Below are 20,441 nucleotides of genomic sequence, written 5' to 3'. Positions count from 1 at the left end.
TCAGTTTTGGATCAGGTCCCGTAAGTTTGTCCACTGTAAGTGCACGTTGTTGTTGTTCACCACAAGGAGGAGGTGAACATGATGGCATGCATTGACTGGTATTGAAGAAAATGGATGTGCCTATTTGTGTGCACACAGACACCCACTTTGCACTTGAAGTTATGACAATGTATGTTTAAAATAGGAAAAATTGCATATTCATTTTTCCATGCAAACTTCCAGCTTTTCTGTTTGAAAATATGGCCCTACATAACTGCAATGCATGAACAGGGTAAGGAAACCAGGCAAGAAATGCCCTGACTGCTCTTTTACAGGTGAATTCTGCAGCTGATTCACTTGCAGTTTAAGAGGGTAAATTCTATTAATGCTAAGGAAGTTATCCAAGTTAATCCTCTCCACAGCAGTGCAAGAATAGATTTCTTATCATACGTGGGTTTCTTTCCAGTGGCACTCATAAAAAACAAACAAACAAACAAAAAACAACAACAGTGCAGTATTCTACAGCAATAGCCCCAAATACAATAGTACCTTTGCTGTAAATTGGTATTTTGGACCATTATTGAGAGACATTGCACAATAGTAATGGTGGTATTTACAAAAATATTTTTTGTCAAAATTCTATCACTTTCAGTTGAACTGGGTCTAATATAGCAATCCCTTCTTATTCTTGTAATTACTGAATCCTGAAAAGGTGTGGATCTTTTCTTCAATACCAAAACATAACCTCTGCATGTTAGGTCCTTTGCTGGCAAGTCTTATACAAGAGATTAAAATGTAATAGGGACAGGATTGATGGTTGTTCTCTGTCCCAAATACGATCCTCTCTCACTACACCTTTACATCTTTTCAATATGTTCTTTTCAGTATGTCTTCCAATACCTCTAGAGATAACTTACGCATGGCCATGCATCCACATGAATAGAGGCAGTTACCTAATAAGATGGTGAATTGAATTGATTCACCATGATAAGAATCTAGAGCTATAGGAGGTTAGTGTTTGGGAGTTCTGGTGGTTAGCAAGAATAACTCTACTATATGCCTTTGTCACCTCAAGACTAGACTAGTGCAATGAGAGGGGCCATCTGAGAATAATAGAACCATAGAACTGGAAGGGACCTGCACTCGTGGCAGGACTAAGTATTATCTAGAACATTCCTGACAGGTGTTTGTCTAACCTGCTCTTAAAAATCTCCAATGATGCAGATTCCACAACTTCCCTGGGCAATTTATTCCAGTGTTAACCACCCTGACAGTGAGGAAGTTTTTCCTAATGTCCAACCTAAGCCTCCCTTGCTGCAATTTAAGCCCATTGCTTCTTGTCCTATCCTCAGAGGTTAAGAAAAACAATTTTTCTTCCTCCTCCTTGTAACAACCTTTTACATAACTTGAAAACCGTTACCATGTCCCCTCTCAGACTTCTCTTCTCCAGACTAAACAACCCCAATTTTTTCTATCTTCCCTCATAGGTCATGTTTTCTAGACCTTTAATAATTTTTGTCACTCTGTGGACTCTCATCAATTTGTCCACTTCCTTCCTGAAATATGGGACCAGAACTGGACACAATATTCCAGTGGAGGCCTAATCATTGCAGAGGAGAGCGGAAGAATTACTTCTCATGTTTTGCTTTCAACACTCCTGCTAATAGATCCCAGAATGATGTTTGCTTTTTTTGCAACAGGGTTATACTGTTGACTCATATTTATGTTGATCACATATTTATTTAGCTTGTGATCCACTATGACCCCCACATTCCTTTCCGCAGTACTCCTTCGTAGGCAATCATTTCACATTCCTTCCTAAATGGAGTAATTTGCATTTGTCCTTATTGAATTTCATCCTATTTACTTCAGACCATTTCTCCAGTTTGTCCAGATCATTTTGAATTTTAATCCTATCCTCCAAAGCACTTGCAACTCCTCCCAGCTTGGTATCATCTGCAAACTTTATAAGTGTACTCTCTATGCTATTATCTAAATCATTGATGAAGACATTGAACAGAACCAGACCCAGAACTGATTCTTGTGGGACCCCACTCATTATGCCCTTCAAGCATGACTGTGAACCACTGACAACTACTCTGGAAATGGTTTTCCAACCAGTTTTGCACCCACTTTGTAGTAGCTCCATCTAGGTTGTATTTCCCTAGTTTCTTTATGAGACGATCATGCGAAACAGTATCAGAAGCTTTACTGAAGTCAAGATATACCTCATCTACTGCTTCTCCCCTATCCAAAAAGCATGTTACCCTGTCAGAAAAGATTGGTTTGACACAATTTGTTTTTGACAAATCCATGCTCGATGTCACTTATCACCTTATTATTTTCTAAATGTTTGCAAATTGATTGCTTAATTATTTGCTCTATTCTCTTTCCAGGTACAGAAGTTAAACTAACTAGTCTGTAATTCCCTGGGTTGTTCTTATTTCCCTTTTTATAGATTGACTATGTTTGCCCTTTTCTAGTCTTCTGGAATCTCTCCCATCTTCCATGACTTTTCAAAGATAATTGCTAATGGCTCAGCTCTCCTCGATCAGCTCCTTGAGTATTCTAGGATGCATTTCATCAGGCCCTGATGACTTGAAGACATCTAATTTGTTCAAGTAATTTTTAACTTGTTCTTCCTCTATTTTAGCCTCTACTGATCCTACCTCATTTTCATTGGCATTCACTATGTTAGACGTCCAATAACCACCAACCTTCTTGGTGAAAACCTAAAAAAAGAAGTCATTAAGCACCTCTGTCATTTCCACATTTTCTGTTGTTATTTTTCTCCCTCATTGAGTAATGGGCCTACACTGTCCTTGGTCTTCCTCTTTGTATTCATCCTTTGTAATTTTACCCTAGTTTCCATTGTTTTTGTAGGACTCTTTTTTGATTTTTAGACCATTGAAGATCTCCTGATTAAGCCCGGGTGGTCTCTTGCCATACTTCCTATCTTTCCTTCTCAGTGGGATAGTTTACTCTTGTGTTTCTGAAAAACCGCCAACTGTCTTCTGTTGTTTTCCCCTGTAGACTTGCTTCCCATGGGATCTTACCTTCCAACTGCCTGAGTTTTCTAAAGTCTACCTTCTTGAAATCCATTGTCTTTATTTTGCTGTTCTCCCTCCTAACATTGCTTAGAATCATGAATTCTATCATTTCATGATCACTTTCACCCAAGCTGCCTTACATGTTCAGATTCTCAACCAGTTCCTTCCTATTTGTCAAAATCAGATCTAGAACAGCCTATCCCCTAGTAACTGTCTCCACCTTCTGAAATAAAAAAATTGTCTCCAATACATTCCAAGAATTTATTGGATAATCTGTGCCCTGCTGTATTATTTTCCCAACAGATGTCTGAGCAGTTGAAGTCCCTCATCACCGCCAAGTTCTGTGCATTGGATGATTTTGTTAGTTGTTTAAAAGAAGCCTCATCCATCTCTTCTTCTTGGTGGTGGTCTGTAGTAGACCCTACCATGACATCACCCTTGTTTTTTACCCCCTTTATCCTTACCCAGAGACTTTCAACAACTCTGTCTCCTATTTCCATCTCAACCTCAGTCCAAGTGTATACATTTTTAATATATAAGGCAAAACCTCTCCCTTTTTCCCCTGCCTGTCCTTCCTGAGCCATCTGTACCCTTCTATACCAATATTCCAGAAGGGGAGATGGCACAGAATGTGGGTGCCTAATCATTAAGCTGGTCTTCACATTGAGAGCACGTGGACATTATGAATTGGGACCTAGTTTATCGGAGATTCCATTTCTCTCACATCTGTGATCAGTGGATGTGCTGAGTCATAGCCCCCAGCTTTAAATAAGGAGGGGCTGTTGGCAGGTGATTTTCCTCAAAAGATCCTTGTTCTCTATTATGGTTTGCCAGAGTTCGTATTTGTTAACTTTCCATCCATACCATGAGGCCCATCTTCTTGGCATCAGTTAGTGGGTGAGTTGCAGGATCTTCATGTTTAGATGATAGGATGTTATGATTATCATAATGAGTAGAGTAAATGCAATTTGTACTTTTATGCCCAGATCTTTATAAAATGATATTTTAGAACCCTACTTTAACCTATCTCTGATCACAGTAGAAGTTCTATTTGTACAGTAGGTAATGTGGAAATTTTCTACCAAGTATAAAAAGTCTCCCATCAATGGTTAGTAGAAGTAAAGTCGGTTGTGTTCTCTGACATCTGTCACAAAACAAGGCCCTGCAGAGAGAGAGGCTTTTAATATTATGCCTAACTTCATTAAAAACGTGACAAACAAACCATGAAAGACTGTAAAGACTAAGACATCTGCCTATCTGTTGAGCAGAGCTTGGCTGATATACAGTGTGCCTTGTCATTCTCTAACCCCAGACAGTCTTATTATATTAATACTTATAGCAATGTGACAAACTTAGTGTGTGAGAATGAGGTTAATACCCTTTCTGAGCCACTATTTAAAGTTCATAGCTGGCCTATTTTTAGGCCACAGTGCTAGATGTTGGCTGAATATAGAAACTGATCATGTGTCCTTGCAGAATATAGAACATTGGGATATTTAATTTCCAGAGAACATAATTAAGACTGAGAAAAGAATCTTCTCACCTCTGACCTTTTTGTACATAGATTATGTACTTTAGTTATACAAGCATAAATCTTTAAATGAATGATATTAGCTTCCTCTGACATTTAAGTGAAATTAATTGCAAATGTAGTTCTGATGTGACATATTATTTATAAAATTCAATTTGTATTTGTAAAGTTAAAATATGCTGACTTAGTGTATCAAAGCCCTTACACGAGATCATTGACAGGTTATTCAAAGAAAGGATGGAGAAATATACATCCTGTCTGATAACTACAGAGGTATCCCATATTCAATAGTATAGTAGCTTCACTTGTCACTCATAAAATATATCACTGATATGCATTATCTATGCCACCAACCTGTAGTTATAATATATTGTGTTACTCTGTACTGCAATAACAGGGCTTTTAAGTGATTTCCTGTGATATAAAATCAGTAGAGTTTAAATGTATTCATAGAAATAAAAATTAAGATGTAGCCTTGTTTAACATAATTTGAAACTTTCTGAATAAGTCATGGGACCATATTTCTTATGGAAACAATCCTCAGTCCATATTTAATTCATAAGGTAGGTAATGGGCACATAACTTAAAAGCTATTAACTGTTAAATAAATGTAATGCTTCAGGTCTGCAAATGAACAGCGATTGTTTTTGCCTCACTTAAATACTCTTTTTAAAATGTCTTCCATATTGCTCTGACCCCTTTCCTGAGTTCACTGAGAGTGTCATGGTACACCAGTTCCATTCAGATATTTAGTGGCCTGATCATTACTAGGGTCCACAGATTCTAGCATTTGGTTGTATACCAATACACACTAAGAGATATATCCAGTGCAAAAGAGTCTTCCCTTCTAGCTTTGCAGGAAAGAAAGGGTGCAAATGCTAAAGTCTTTGGGGTTAGTTATTGAGAACAAATACAGCATAATTCCTAAATAAGACCATAGGACATAGTCTAGTACAATGATACAAGGCTATCCTTATCTCGCAGGGCTTCTTGGATCCACTATTAATATTCCCACTAAATTCCCACACTCTCTGGAAAGGAAATCTTATGAGTTAGATCTACAGCAGATATATTGGCTGATTTACACCAACTGAAAATCTAGCCTTTGTGTCCTGTATCTGCCAGGTTTAGGCTTGGGATTGGCTGTGTGTCGCCTGATGGTCACATTAGGGACTCTTCTTCATTGTCCCCCTGCCACTCTCATTGTTGGCCTACATGCTTTGCCTGCTGTCTTCTGCATCTGAAAGTCTGACTATAAGACCCTCTTTAGATGACTGAGCAATCCCCCCACAATCCCATTCACTGTGTCCCTCAGTTTTGTCTTAAAGTCGCCCACTGGAGAACTTGTTCTTTAGTTCATGAAATTTGTGAATTAGAGATGTATCTCAATCAACCATTCCAAGTTTTTCCCCTTTAAAGTTGGCTGGCTACCGGCCATTTAAAGAGTCCCAAGAACTGATTCTACTCTAGTGCCCTTGTCCAGATTATTCTACTCCTGATAGTCTGTCTTCTCTTCCTCTCTCCCCCTTAATTGTTTCTTATCCAACATCCTTGGTCCTTTACTGAGGTTCTTCCTTCAGTCAGCTGTTTCTTCTTGTGCTTCCAACAGTTGCTGAGTCTCTTTATACATCCTGTCCACCTTGTGCATGTGTCTTGTGCCACAACTACCAATCATCAGTAGCCACTCTTCAGCAGCTCCCTAGCCCGACATGTGTCTTTCCATTAGGCTACTCAAGGACAGCTCATAGTCAGTTTTATCAGCTGTTCAAAGGCTCTCTTCTGGTCACAACTCATCAGGCTTCCTCTATCAGCTGACTATCACTTTATTGGATGACATCCCTCACACACTTTGCTGTAAATTTGTGCTCCAAAATCTGTTTTCATTATTATTCTAGCTCTGCATGCTTATGGAGATATAGTCGGCTCATACTTTCAGGATTAACAAATGTGATACAGTCTTCCTGAGACTTTAGGTAGCACTAATTGTGATAACAGCACTAGCTAGCTATAGTTTGGGATAAGGGCTTCATCACACCCCTGCCACACAGTGGCTGACCGCACTGCTTTGGCACTATAGAACACTAGTGACATTGTTAGCTAGACCACCTATCACCACCCCTAGCACTCAGGAGAATACTAGTTGATCCTGCTCCAGTGTCCATCCCCAATAGCACAGCCAAGCAAGGCAAGTCAGAATTTTGTTCTAAGTGACTTTTCCCAGGTCATATAGTAAACCAGTGATAAAGATGGTAATAAAATCTATTTTAAAATGCTCTTCTCTCCTTCCTGTTTGTCTTTCCCTTTAGATCCCTGTGAGATGTATAGAACCTTGTTTTTATCTGAAAAAAAATCCTAATTTGTAGTAAATAAGATTATGACTTGTTCTCTTGTTTCTCCTGCTTAAATAAAGCAGAATTAATCTAAGAGTTTTTAAATGGCTGCTCTTACCATGTTTTCTGATGCTGTGCTTTACCTAATGTTGGACTATGTTCATTCCATATCAATGCAGTAAAAAAAATTAATTCCTAACTTCATCTCCATTCATAATATTAAATTTGAACTTGATTGAGTGGCTAAAAATCACATTAGATGAAAACACAAATGTAACTGTGAAAATGCTAAGCATAATTTGAATGTTGATATTTCAAAGCTCAGCTAACTATGATTTATCCAGTATAATCAGTTAGATTTAATTAAACCATTACATCATTTAATACAGTGAGATTATGGGCTTTTAAGTCATAATAGGAAAGAACTGTTAATCTACCAATTAATGAGATAGCAGCATTTCTGAACCAAAAGTCCTTAGATATTTTTTAAAATATAAATGCACAAATCACCATTGGTTTTTTAAAAAAATAATTTTTACTCTTATTGCATCTGCTGTGCTATATATGTAGGATCCTGAAAAAGTATGTCCCTTTCAGAGCCTTCTCATTTGCTGACTCATTTCATTTCACTAAATAGGACTGCAGCATGCAGATGATCTGAAGAAGAGGACAAATCAGAAAAGAAGAGGGAAGTGTGGGAGGGAGTGCAAAGAGGCAGAGGTGGAAACAGAGGAGAGGACAGAGTGATTTTAATATCTTGGCACAGATCCAGTGAGCTCCTGGGCAGCAGTGGACAGGTTGTCAAATTTTGTTCTCACTTACACCATTGTAAATCAAGAGTAACTGAGACTGAAATTTGACCTGGATGTGCCATGGACACATCTTCCTCCCTATTCCTAGCCCTTTGTGAGCTCTTCCTATAATTCATTTCTTTATTTTAGTCCTTTCTTTCAGTCCCAGCCTATCTCACAGTGGCATCCTAAATACCGATTCTTCCTCCCAACGCTTGACCCCCCAGGTGATTTGTTTTCTTCTGCTCACTGCTGAGTCCTCTTTCCCTCCATTGTGAGTCAGCCCAGGTAGCTCAGCTGTGTGCTGAGCTATCACCTGCTACTCTACCTCACTATTGCTTATTGCCTTCTGACTAGGCTCATGCCTTAACTTGCTCTGATAACAGAGGAAAATACCAGGTTGGGGAAAGAAGTGGAGATGAGTTACTTCACAGTCCCACTACTCAATACAGATTTGTTCGAAGTCAACTCAAAAGGAAGAGAAAAGAGGAAAGGGAGAGTAGAAATAGAAGAGGAGGAATAGGAGCTACATCTATTAGAATTGCACAATACTATGTAAAAATAACATTTCTATTCTGATTTAAGTTTACCAAAACCAGTACATTCATCTACACCTGAAAAGTCAAACTTCCGTTTATTGTTTATTGTATCAATTACAAAGATGGACCCAAACAATAAACTTCTGATCAAGAACTGGGTTCAAAATTACCGAAAGTTTTGGGATGTTCAGATCCAGTGGTGAAATCATGGCCCTATTGAAATCAATGTCAATTTTCATTGACTTTAACTGGGCCAGGATTTCATCCCAGGGCTGGCTTTTAAATATATTTCCAGTGTGTCATTCAGATCCTGTATGTAGTGTAGTTGTAAATATGTCGGTCTCAGGATATTAGAGACACAAGATGTCTCTCTTTCCAACAGAAGTTGGCCCAGTAAAAAATATTACCTCACCCACCTTGTCATTCAGATCCTGAGTCAGGTTCCCCAAAAGCCAAGATGTTAATGTCTATGGTTTTGCTTCAAGCACATCATTAATCAGCTGAAGCTGGGAGCCAATGATATAATGTTGTTACAAATCTGTGCATGCACAAACAGGGCTTTGGTATGCTACTGCTCAAAGCTGAATGTAGCCCTGGAAGGGACCTTGAGAGGTCAGCATGTCCAGCACCCCGTGCTGAGGTGGGATCAAGTAAACCTAGACCATCCCTGGCGGGTATTTGACCAATCTTTTCTTTAAAACCTCCAATGATGGGGATTCCATGACCTCCCTTGGTAAACTATCCTTATAGTTAGAAATGTTCTCCTAATATGAGACCTAAATCTCTGTTGCTACAGATTAAGCCAGTGACTTCTTTTTCTACCAGCAGTAGGCATGGAGAATAATTAATCACGGTCCTCTTTATAACAGCTCTTAACATATTTGAAGACTTCTTTTTTAAGGCATGGCGCCCAAAATTAGTTACAATACTCATCTTCATCAATACCAAGTAGAGCAGAGTGATTTTCTCCCATGTTTTACATATGACATTCTTGTTAATACACCCCAGTATGACATTTGTCTTTTTGCAACTGCACCACATTGATTCGTGTTCCATTTTTGATCCACTGTAATTCCCAGATCCTTTTCTGCAGTACTAATGTCCATCCAGTTATTCCCCATTTTGTATTTGTGTACTTGATTTTTTCCTTCTTAAACCGGTAGTACCTTGCACTTTACTGAATTCCAGCTTTTTTATTTCAGACCAATTATCCAATTTATCAAGGTCATTTTGAATTTTAACCCTGTCCTCCAAAGTGCTATCAACCCCTTCCAACTTGGTATCATCCATGCATTTTATAAGCATACTCTCCACCTTATTATCCAAGTTGTTAATTCAAATATTAAATAGTTCCAGACTCCTGAAGGACCCTCCTAGATACATCCTTTGAGTTTGACAGTAAACAATTAATAACTACTCTTTGAGGACAGTTTTTCAACTGCTTGTGCACATACCTTATAGTAATTTCACCTAGGCCACATTTATCTAGTTTACTTATGAGAATGATTACTTGATAATTTGTTCCAGTATCTTTCCAAGTTAGCTTGACTAGTGTATAATTCCCTGGGTCTCACTTTTCCCCCTTTTTAAAAATAGGTACTATGTTTGCCCTTCTCCAGTCCTTTGGGACCTCTCCTGTCCTTCATGAGTTCTCAAAGATAATCATTAATGGTTCCGAGATTGTTTCAGCTAGTTCCGTAAGTGCCCCAGCGTGAATTTTGTCAGATCCCACCAGTGTGAATACATCAAGCCTATCTAAATATTCTTTAACCTTTTCTTTCCATATTCTGGCTTGCATTCCTTCCCACTAGTTGTTAATATTAATTGTATTAACTTGTCACAATTAATCTTTTTCATGAAGACTGAAGTAAAATAATCATTAAATGGCTCTGCCTTTTTGGTGTTGTCCATTATTAGCTCTCTTTCCCCTCTAAATAGTGGACATACACTTTTTCTCATCTTTCTCTTCCCTGCCATGTAGAACCTCTTTTTATTGTCTTTATGTCCCGTGGTAGGTGTAACTCATTTTGTGCTTTATTCTTTATGATTTTGTCTCTAATAGTTTGCTTCTTTACAAAACAAATGTAAGGCTTAAAAATACAGTAAATTACTTGAAGAAATGTTTGAAATAAGGACAGTAACCTAATTAACCAAACAATAGTTGGACCCTTGTATGAAGAGTAATATGGGGAAAATTACTGGATATATAGACCACCCAATTTTAAAATGTTGGTTAAAATATTTATATGTTTGAAGTACTGAAATATCTGATATGTAGTCAAAACTAAAAGCCTCTATAAGTTTCATTACAAAATATGGGGGTCCTTTTTGTAGTAAATGCCATCACTTGGAAAGTAAGATGAGACTTGCACAACCTACAAGATGTTTAGTAGATTAATAGATTATGAAACCAGAAGGGATCATTTATGTGATCATCTAGTCTGACCTCTATAACACAGGCTATAGGACTTCCCTGAATTAATTCCCATTTGAACTAGAGCAAATCTTTTAGAAAAACTTCCATTCTTGATTTAAAGATTGCCAGTGATGGTGAGTCCACCATAACACTTGGTCAGTTGGTCCAACAGTTAATTACCCTCACTTTTAAAAATCTGTATATTATTTCTAGTTTGAATTTGTCTAGTTTGAACTTCCAGACCTTGAATCTTGTTATATCTTTGTCTGCTAGATTGAAGAATTCTCTATTATAAAATTTCAGTTCCCCATGTAAATACTTGCACACTGTGATCAAATCATCCCTTAACCTTCTCTGGGTCAAACAGGTTGAGTTCCTGGAGTCTGTCACTATAAAGCATGTTGTCAAATCCTTTAAATATTCTTACATCTCTTGTCTGAATCTTCTATTTATTAACATCCTTTGAATTGTGGCCACGAGAACTGGTCACAGTATTCCAGTAATGGTCACACAAGAGCCAAATACAGAGGTATCGTAACCTTCCTGTACTCCTGCTTGAGATTCCTTGTTTATGTATCCAGGGATTGCATAATGCTTTTGCCATGGTCTTCAATGCAGAGGATATGAGGCCTAAGTGATTCTTTTTAGGTAAAAAATCTGAGTAACTGTCCCAGACTGAGGTATCAATAGAGGAAATTTTGGAATAAATTTATAAATTAAATATTAATAAGACACCAGGACCAGATGGTAATCACTGAAGAGTTCTGAAGAAACTCATCTGTGAAACTGCAGAACTACTAACAGTGGTACATAACCCATTGCTTAAATCAATTTCTGTAGCAGATGACTGGAGGATAGCTAATGTAACACCTATATTTAAAAGAGGTTCCAGAGGCAATCCTGGCAATTACAGGCCAGTAAGCCTAACTTCAGAAGTATGCAAATTGGTCAAAGCTATAATAAAGAACAGAATTATCAGACACATAGATGAATACGATTAGTTGGGGAAGAGTCAACATGGCTTTTGTGAACATGCCTTACCAATGTAATAGAATTCTTTGAGGGTGTCAACAAGAATGTGAACAAGGGTGATCCAGTGGATATAGTGTATTTGGACTTTCAGAAAGCTTTTGGCAAGGTACTTCACCAAAGCCTCTTAAGCAAAGTAAGCAGTCATAGATTAAGAGGAAACATAGGTTGCATATACACAATTACCTTATCTTAATGACTCTGCATTATCTTATGCATTTATGGAGGCTGACTTACACTAATGAAAGTTATAAATAACTGCAGTGAAGCCTTTGGAATTATCCTAGTGTAAAACGGGTGCAGGTGAAATCAAGTTGGTGCCTGAGTGTTCTTAAAAGTGCTAATTACTCCAATATTCAAACAGTGGAAGAAGAAAGTTAATATTAAACACTGGACTATTAAACCTAGCACCATGCCAGTTTTTTGACCACAGAGGAAAATAGTCAATGCACTTTGAAAAACAAAAAAGAGAGAGCGAGCGAGAGAGAGAGATGAAAATGTCATTGATCTAACAGATCAATGTGTAACTATATAGTTTTCAGGTATAAGTAAAATATTTTTAAAGTGCAGTGTTAATGATTAATCACAAGATATCAGAGCAGTTTAAAAAAAATATTTAAGCTTCCAGAGTCCCTGGGCATAATGTTCTGAAGGTTTTCCTGTAGTTGTCTCTTCTTACTTGCAAAGAAAAATTATTTTCTCAGTACTGCTCCTTTTGTGCTGATCTCTTCCTGGGATAATTTACTTGCTCTGGAAGATGAATATTGACTATATTCTGTGCAGCCTACTCTGTCAAAAGACCAAGAAATTGAGCTAAAGGTCACAAGTTATTTTTAGTTTCCTGAAACATTTCTTTCTCCTTTTAAGCAGAAGCAGAGTTTGAGAAGAGTATAAATCAGAGGCTCTCTGAATTAAATACCACATTGTTTGGTTTAGCTACTCATGTCCTACAAGCCACTGCAAGAGTAGACAAAGGCTGTGTGTCATTATCAGTCTTTACTGGTGATGATTTTATGTTTTTCTTTCAGGTCATTGTTAAAAATGTTAAGTAGTGTGGAGCCAAAAACCCATCCCTGCAATACCCCACTAGAAAAACACCTGTTCGATGACAATTCCCCATTTTCAATGACATTTTGACATCTCTCAGTTTACCAGCTTATCATTTAATGTGCATTTAATTTTGTATCATTCTAGATTTTTAATCAAAATATCATATGATATTAAGTTGGATGCCTTTCAGAAGTCTAAATATATTATCTCAACACTATTACCTTTATCCGCCACACTTGCATCGTCACCAAAAATAAATATCAAATTAGTTTGACAGGTTTTATTTACCCACGTTGATTGGCATTAATTATATAACCCTCCTTCGATTCTTTATTCATCAAGCTCAATATCAGCCGTTTCATTATTTTTACTAGGAGCGATGTATATAATTATGCAGATGGTGTATTTACCCTTTTAAAATATTGGCACAACATTAGATTCTGGAACTTCCCCAGTTTCTAAGTCTTACTGAACATTAACTGTCCAGAGTGCTCCTTGTCACTGGCATAATTTTGGAGAGTATAATGGTTGCTGTAAATTCCCCCAGCTAGAGCATTTCCTCAGGGACCACTCCAGTGCATCCCAAGCACATCACTATCCAGCTCCATCATCTCATGCCTCTGTCACACTCTTTGCCTGCTCTAGCAAGTCCTCTCGCTCCCACCAGGGGGCACAAGTGATGTAAAGTGAGATATGCCAGCTCTACGCTCCACATGGAACAACTCCTTATGTCCTCCTTGTCTTCTTAAGGAAGTTCTCCATCCACTGAGCACTGGTGTACATCTCCCTCTCACCACCAAACCACAACCAAGATATAGAATCTGACCAGCTTCATGTGCTGGGCCCAAACAAACTGACAGTCCCATGGTTGTCATAGCAACCACTGCCCTTTGGAAAGGTCATCAATCATCTTCAGGCGTATTGAAGTCATACAGAGCAAGTAGATCTGATGATTTCAACAAAGGTTGAACAAAACTGTCAGGGAATCCAAGGTGTAATAGAGCAGTCTGTAAATCAGACTCATCCCATTTAGATGTCTCTATGCTGATTTCTCTTTAACCACTTTATAAATATTTTCTCCCTAAGAATTCACTCAGTAGGGTAGTTTTTTGGTGTGGAGGGGAGGAGCAAGAAGCTTTATCCTGATGGTACCATATCATGTAGCACAGTCTGGGTCCTATCCTGAAGAACCTACGTGGGAAAAACTTCTGTGAGAAATTTTTCTGTGTACTGAATTCAGGACTGAGTATTGTTCCTTTAGTTTGTTCTTACTATTTCTGATAGTGCTTTTCCAATTAGATAAAACCCACATCCATAATATTACTCGTTTCTATTTGGCCAGTTAATACAAGATGTAATATGATATACAAGAACTTCAGGTTACTGCATGACTTGTGATTAAGACCAACAAAAAAAAATCTATATTAGTCATCTTGACAGATCTAAATAAAAGAACAATTTAAGGAAAAACAAAGCACTTAAAAATGTCATTTTGTTGCTCAGTCTTCATGCTTTTCTTTCTCCCTTTCTGGTAATTTTCCACCTTCTCACATTTTAAATAAGGGAATTTTGTATTTTAGCTTAAGCTCGTATGGAAATAAAAACTCGTAAAATGAATGCATTCACTAGAACAATAATGACTGAAATTATCACAGCAGTGGTTGTATAAATCAAAGCAACCACAAGACAGCCTTACCTGATAAACTCTGTGTGTGTGTGTGTGTGTGTGAGAGAGAGAGAGAGAGAGAGAGAGAGAGAGAGAGAGTGTACACACGGGTTTAGATATAACTTATACATAGCAAGAAAGAGAAGCTGATAGAGAGATGAGTTCTCAAGAGGAAATATATATTTTCAGAGAAGAAGAAAGACTTATACCTATGGTTAGATGTATTTTCCAAGTAGACAGTGGTTCCCTCTCTTTTAGAGTTGGAAGCTCTGTGTGTGATGGATGAGCTCCCCCTGGTATCCTTTTATGTCTTGCTCTGGAGTTATTTCCATATTTCACCCATCACCTCCATTCTCTCCTTCTCACCATCCCCTTTCCAATTTTCTTATTTCCTCTTCCCCTGCCACATAATGTCTTTCTCTTCCTACCCTAGCCTGCCTTTTTGCAAGGTTTTTCCTCCCCTTCCCTGAAGATCCCACATCACAGTCTCTTTTCTCACAATTCACTTTTATTTCTCCTCCTGTTCTCTCTCCCCTCAATCCTTCTTCTTTCTGTCTTTCCCTTTTTTTCTCTTTCATTTCTCATCCCTTATCTCTCTCTCTCTCACTGAGTTCCATCTTCATTCTTTTTCCCTGCTGTTCCATCCATTTCTCTCTCCCCTTCCCTTCCTGTCTACCAGCTCGCTGTCATCTTCTCACTTTCCTGGCCTTCCAGTTCCCACATCTCTCTTCTAGCTCTCTTACAACCCAACTTTCCCTCTTTCCCTGGTGGCTTTCCTTTCTCTCCATCCCTGCACTTACAGAAGAGATCAGTGCTGTTACCGAAACAGAAAACAGTCTGGGGTCAAATGGCTCGATGGGAGGCGCCTTGAAATCATTGGACACGTAAACAAGGAACTGCCAGCTATTGTCTTCTCCCTGGCTTTAGCCAAAGCCAAATTAAGGCAATCTGATGTCCCAGGCACACTTGTGACATAGGTCCCTCCCATATCTCCACCCCCAACTCTGAATGGATATGTCAGGGTGCTCCCTTCCCAGAGAGGGAAGTGACAGTAGCAAGGAACCCCCTAATCCCCACTAAGAATTGGCAGTAGGGAGAAGAAGCAGGTGTCTCTTCACCCCTCAGAGAGACAGGAGAGGCAGCAGGGCTTTCCCTGCAATACTTATCCCAACATATGGGGTGTATCCACTTGGGTGGCTGGGTCACTGCACTCTTCTCCTCCCTCTTCTGACAGGCAGTCTCAGCAGGACCCCTGAGATCAATTATTCTGGATTCCTAGTCCCTCATGGAAAAGAACCGGACAGTTCATATCTTTCAGAGCTCTTGTTTCAGGCTGTCTGCAGACTCACATGGACATCACAGCATCAGTTTACACTCGCTTCATGTTTTCTAGCTTTTCTTAGCAAACACAAGGGCTAGAGGCTTTTTTTTTTTTTTAAATAAAATCTCAGATTCTGATGTCATGTGAGTCCAGGAGCTAAGGCCTTAGGACTGGGACATATGCCTTAATGTTGCTCTGGCTTCTGCCAAAGATAAGCAATGATTTTGTATTTTGAGAAGGAGCAAGGCAATTGCCCCAACTCTCAGTCATCTCTTCTTCTATCTGTCCTGGTTTCCTCTGCGGCTATTCTCTCCTCCTACCACTGGTTTCATAGGAGCCAATCAGAGTAAATACAGGGAAAGGGTTAGTTTTTGGAGGTGAGATGTTCCTTCTATTTATTTTCTACACTACCATTGCCTCTAATTGGCTCCAGCAGTCACATCAGCAAGAATCACTATGCTCCTCCCTATGTAGTGGGCTTATGCCTTGTAAGGGAGCCTGACTCATGGGTTGGGAGCTAAGACAATAAGAAAGAAAGAAAACTGAGTAAAGGAGACTGTCTTTATTTTCTCTCCATTGTTTAAAGAAGAGCTTGCAAATAAAAGTGAAATACTGGCCCCATTGAAGTCTATCTGAGGCTTGTCATTGACATCAGGATTTCACCATCTGCCTTTTTGTGCCTATTATACCCATTTTGCACCTCTTAGAGCTTTACTTTTTGCACAAGTTGATGCATATCTTATTCTTCACTCACTGTCTCAACACTTCCAGAGCCAAAGCTGCAGTCTCTAGCCATTCTTTGTGTTATATATGGAGATAAACCTATCTGCAACTGGAAGGGACCCTGAAAGATCATTGAGTCCAGCCCCTGCCTTCACTAGTAGGACCAAGTACTGATTTTGCCCCAGATCCCTAAATGGCCCCCTCAAGGATTGAGTTCACAAGCCTGGGTTTAGCAGGATGATGCTCAAACCACTGAGCTATCCCTGCCCCTCTTTGTCCCACCTCTGTTATCGTGTAATTTTTGTTTGTCACCTGCTCTCCCCACCCAAAAGAAGAAGAAGCTGAAGGAAAAGCATACATAGCACAGAGCTAAGTACAGAACTATTGAATTGTTGAGACCAAGGTCAAAGGGAATGACTATAATTCTCCTTCTAAAGAGGCAAAGTCCCCTTGTCCTTAGAGACCCTACTATTTTCACCTTGTTATTACATAGTGACATTCTCCTGAGTGAGTGTCCTAAGATGTCATATCTCTGTCCCAGATGTAGGAGAAGCAAGTACATTTGCCCTGATCTTCTTTTAGTGGGGAGTAAGAAATGGATGGGAATAATAACTTCCTGCCACTGGGACACTTATTTTGCCTTGTGCTCTTCTTCCAGTTTCATTTTTTTCATGTTGGAGGATCCATTCTTTAGTTTGGATTTTCTCTCTTCACTCTTGTGCCACACATGTGCTTCCTTGGTCAGCAAGTAACACAAATCTAGTAAAACCTAAGGCAATCTTTGTGATTGGCGCCATCTAGTGGGAACCCTTAAAAGCTTCCTAGATGACGTTACCTCAGTATTTGCTTCATTACCTATAAACCTCCTTGTACTTGCTGTAGTGAATGCCTAGGATACACTGCTGTTACTGAAGTAACATTGAGCTTTCTAGGACAATTGGCATGATATAAATAGTACCACTGTTTGCATGTTTTTGTGTTTTAATGCAGTTGTGCACTGATATACAGATGATCATATATAACATTTTGTCAAACATTTAATACATTGGTTGCTAACTGTACCCAATGGGCTGTGTCCTGTTGGAATCCCTCTTCATGTCCAATACCAATCAATCTCATGAAATGTTCTTCAGTGTGGTAGCTTGTAAACCCTGTGCATGGAATCGAATATATTGTCCAAGGGATTTTTTTAATGTAAGACAAAGTAAGGTCTGCAAGATTTATCTTACAAATCACTTTCAGGAATGACACACTTTTAAATTTAAAACAGGTAGCGTATTTAATCTTGTAGCATTCTCCTTTGGATGTAATGCCTGCCAATGGTCCTGATAATGCTAATTGGTTTGCTACCTTGGATCCTTAAAACCCTCATGGAGTCCCATGAATTCAACAGATTACTATGTGGATGCAAAGGTCCACTTGTATGGATTCCTTTGCAGGATTGCGGCCTATGTTACTGTAAGTTCAGATCTGATGGTTCCTGATCCAAAGGCATCTTTCCATTGACTTCAATGGGCTTTAGAAGAAGTCCATAATGTGCATTTGTGTTACCCCTAAAGCTGCTGCAGTTATATAGATACCATTGATATAATTGTTAAAAATAAGAGTTCACATTTTCTGCTGGTATAACTCCACTCGATTTATTGGAGTTCTGCCAGCAGAGGATTCGTTCCATCTTCTTTTGCAAGCTGTGCCCTTTTTACAGAGTTTTCAGTGGCTGTAATTCATATGTAGTGTCTGTTTGTCCATCATTTTTCTTAAAAGCCAAGGAGAATAAATAAGTTACAAGGAGACCCATGAAGAACTTACCTTTCACCTCAGTGATATAGAAATAGTGGTGTGGTTTCTTATGTGGAGTGGGGAAGTCTGAGGGGTTGTTTTGATTTTTGTTAGTTTGGTTTGGTTTTTTTTTTTGTTTCATTTACCATTTTAGTAGCAACAGCAATGAAAATGACTAAAAACGAGCCACAAAATAAAAGAGTTATGTCTAATAAGCACACAGAATTTCTACTGAAAAAAAGTTTTGTCTTATTGTGTACACTCTCTTTGTTTTGTTTATTTTTGTTTTACATACCCACTCTAGAATGTCTGTTTGCTGACTATTACTCTCATTATGTTTCCCTACCATTTAGGAGATAGTCAATTTCAACTGTCGCAAGCTGGTTGCCACAATGCCTCTTTTCGCTAATGCAGACCCCAATTTCGTGACAGCCATGCTGAGCAAGCTTCGCTTTGAGGTGTTCCAACCCGGCGATTATATTATCCGAGAAGGGGCTGTGGGTAAAAAGATGTATTTCATTCAACACGGGGTCGCTGGTGTCATCACTAAATCCAGTAAGGAGATGAAGCTGACAGATGGCTCTTACTTTGGAGGTGAGTAATAAGGAAATGTATGAGAACTTTTGGGGTGAATGTGCTAGAACAAAACACGTTCAAATGTCAGACATATAGAGATATTAGAATGTGTCTGGTGAGCATTTGTTGCCTAGAGAATTCTTATGGCAGAGAATAGTGCTTTCAGTATTTTTGAATGATACACTTAAGAGACTGCTTCTCATTTCAGTGATAGGTTATCTCTACAGCTGGTAGCTTTCTCAGATATTTCCTAAAGTAATATTCTCAATTAAACTGTCTGATTTCAAAGTGACATTGAATTAAGAGCACTCTTAGGTAATGTGCTGTATTTTACTAAGGAAAGCAATAATTTGCAAAGTGATTTTTAACAGACTGAAATATTTCTAAGGTAAAATAAGCATAATTCATCTACATTTAAGGGACTTGTGGGTTTTTGGACACCAATGTGAAAGTATATCGACATGATAAACTCCAATGTATAAAAAAGTTAGAGAGTTGATAAAGAACCATTAATATATGAGATTCTTCTGATATCCTCCCTGGAGCTTTCAGACTGGTATTAGAGCTCTTACAATAATTTTTAACAATCAGCAATGATTAGAGTTCAAGTATGTGCTGTCATAGACTGGAATATCTAATGGACTAGACAGCTCCCTGTTAGATGTAAGTTAAAAAGAACTAAGCATAAATTTTGGTCCAATTTAATTCAATTCTGTGGTAACCCTAATGAAAATCCTATTTCCGTTTAACTGAAAGTATATGAAATATTTACATACGGATGAAGATATACCTTTTTACATATAATATCTGACCAGCATGAAAATATATCAGCTGTGATAAGATATTCTAATGCAATAGAATAGGTATCTTCTACTAAGAGAAGCAATAGGTCTGATTTTCAGAAGTGCGGAGCACCTGGAACTGTCATTAGCTGCTACTGGAGTTGCAGGTCTGGCTCATAGCTAGTTAGTTTTTGTATTAATTTTAGCTGAATCCCATGAAGCACTGAAAAATTATGTCAAAAGCCTTTCAGAATTGGTTAATTGCATTTAAAGCCTAACAAGTGACATTTAGATGTACAGAAATGAAAAGCTCAGAGCTGTGAACTTAGCTCAGTTCTTGTTTGAACTGGGGCATGTAGTTCTTTAACCAGTTTCATTTACAGAAGTATGCTGAAACCTCTCCTACTGTCCTGACCAGCAGGCCTTGTCGCTCCACAGTAGCCCTTTCCAGGTGATTTATACCAGTGCTTGCAGTATCCATTAAATAAAGGAATCATGTACTTATCCTATCATGTGCTTGGCACAAAATTGTATTTGCTACAGAGTGGAGATTGAGGAGATAGAAAAGGTTGAAGGATGAAGAAGTCAAGCAACCTTGGTCTCCTTTAGGCTTAGGCAGTGCACCAAAGATTTCCTGATCCTGAGAGTGGATGGGCAAGGAGCTGTAGTCTGAAAATGTCAAAAACACTTCTTCTCGACCAAAAGAGCAAAAAGGCATGTCTATATGCTGTGTTGACTAATTACAGCAGCATTCCCAAGGACAATACAGTATCATATCGTGAAAGTCCAGAATACGACTTATACCCTAAAAGGGAAACACCAACATCCTGCTGTGTGTCAAAAAAAGGTGAACCAAGTTACAAAAACAAAACTTAAACA

The 20,441-nt window shown here is 38.5% G+C and overlaps 1 protein-coding gene across 2 annotated transcripts in view; it reads left to right on the top strand.

Moving 5' to 3' along the window:
- Nucleotides 1–20,441, top strand: part of HCN1 (hyperpolarization activated cyclic nucleotide gated potassium channel 1) — a 298,745-nt gene that overhangs the window by 251,124 nt on the left and 27,180 nt on the right. For both annotated transcript variants that reach the window (XM_050946921.1, XM_050946922.1), the window contains exon 6: nt 18,558–18,798. In XM_050946921.1, the coding sequence (XP_050802878.1) occupies nt 18,558–18,798 (241 nt within the window). The remainder of the gene's footprint in view (nt 1–18,557; nt 18,799–20,441) is intronic.

This window comes from Gopherus flavomarginatus, chromosome 3 (genome assembly GCF_025201925.1).
Source record: "Gopherus flavomarginatus isolate rGopFla2 chromosome 3, rGopFla2.mat.asm, whole genome shotgun sequence".
NCBI classification, from domain to species: Eukaryota; Metazoa; Chordata; order Testudines; family Testudinidae; genus Gopherus; species Gopherus flavomarginatus.
Note: the sequence above shows the minus strand (reverse complement) of the source record. Positions and strands in the feature narration are given on the sequence as shown.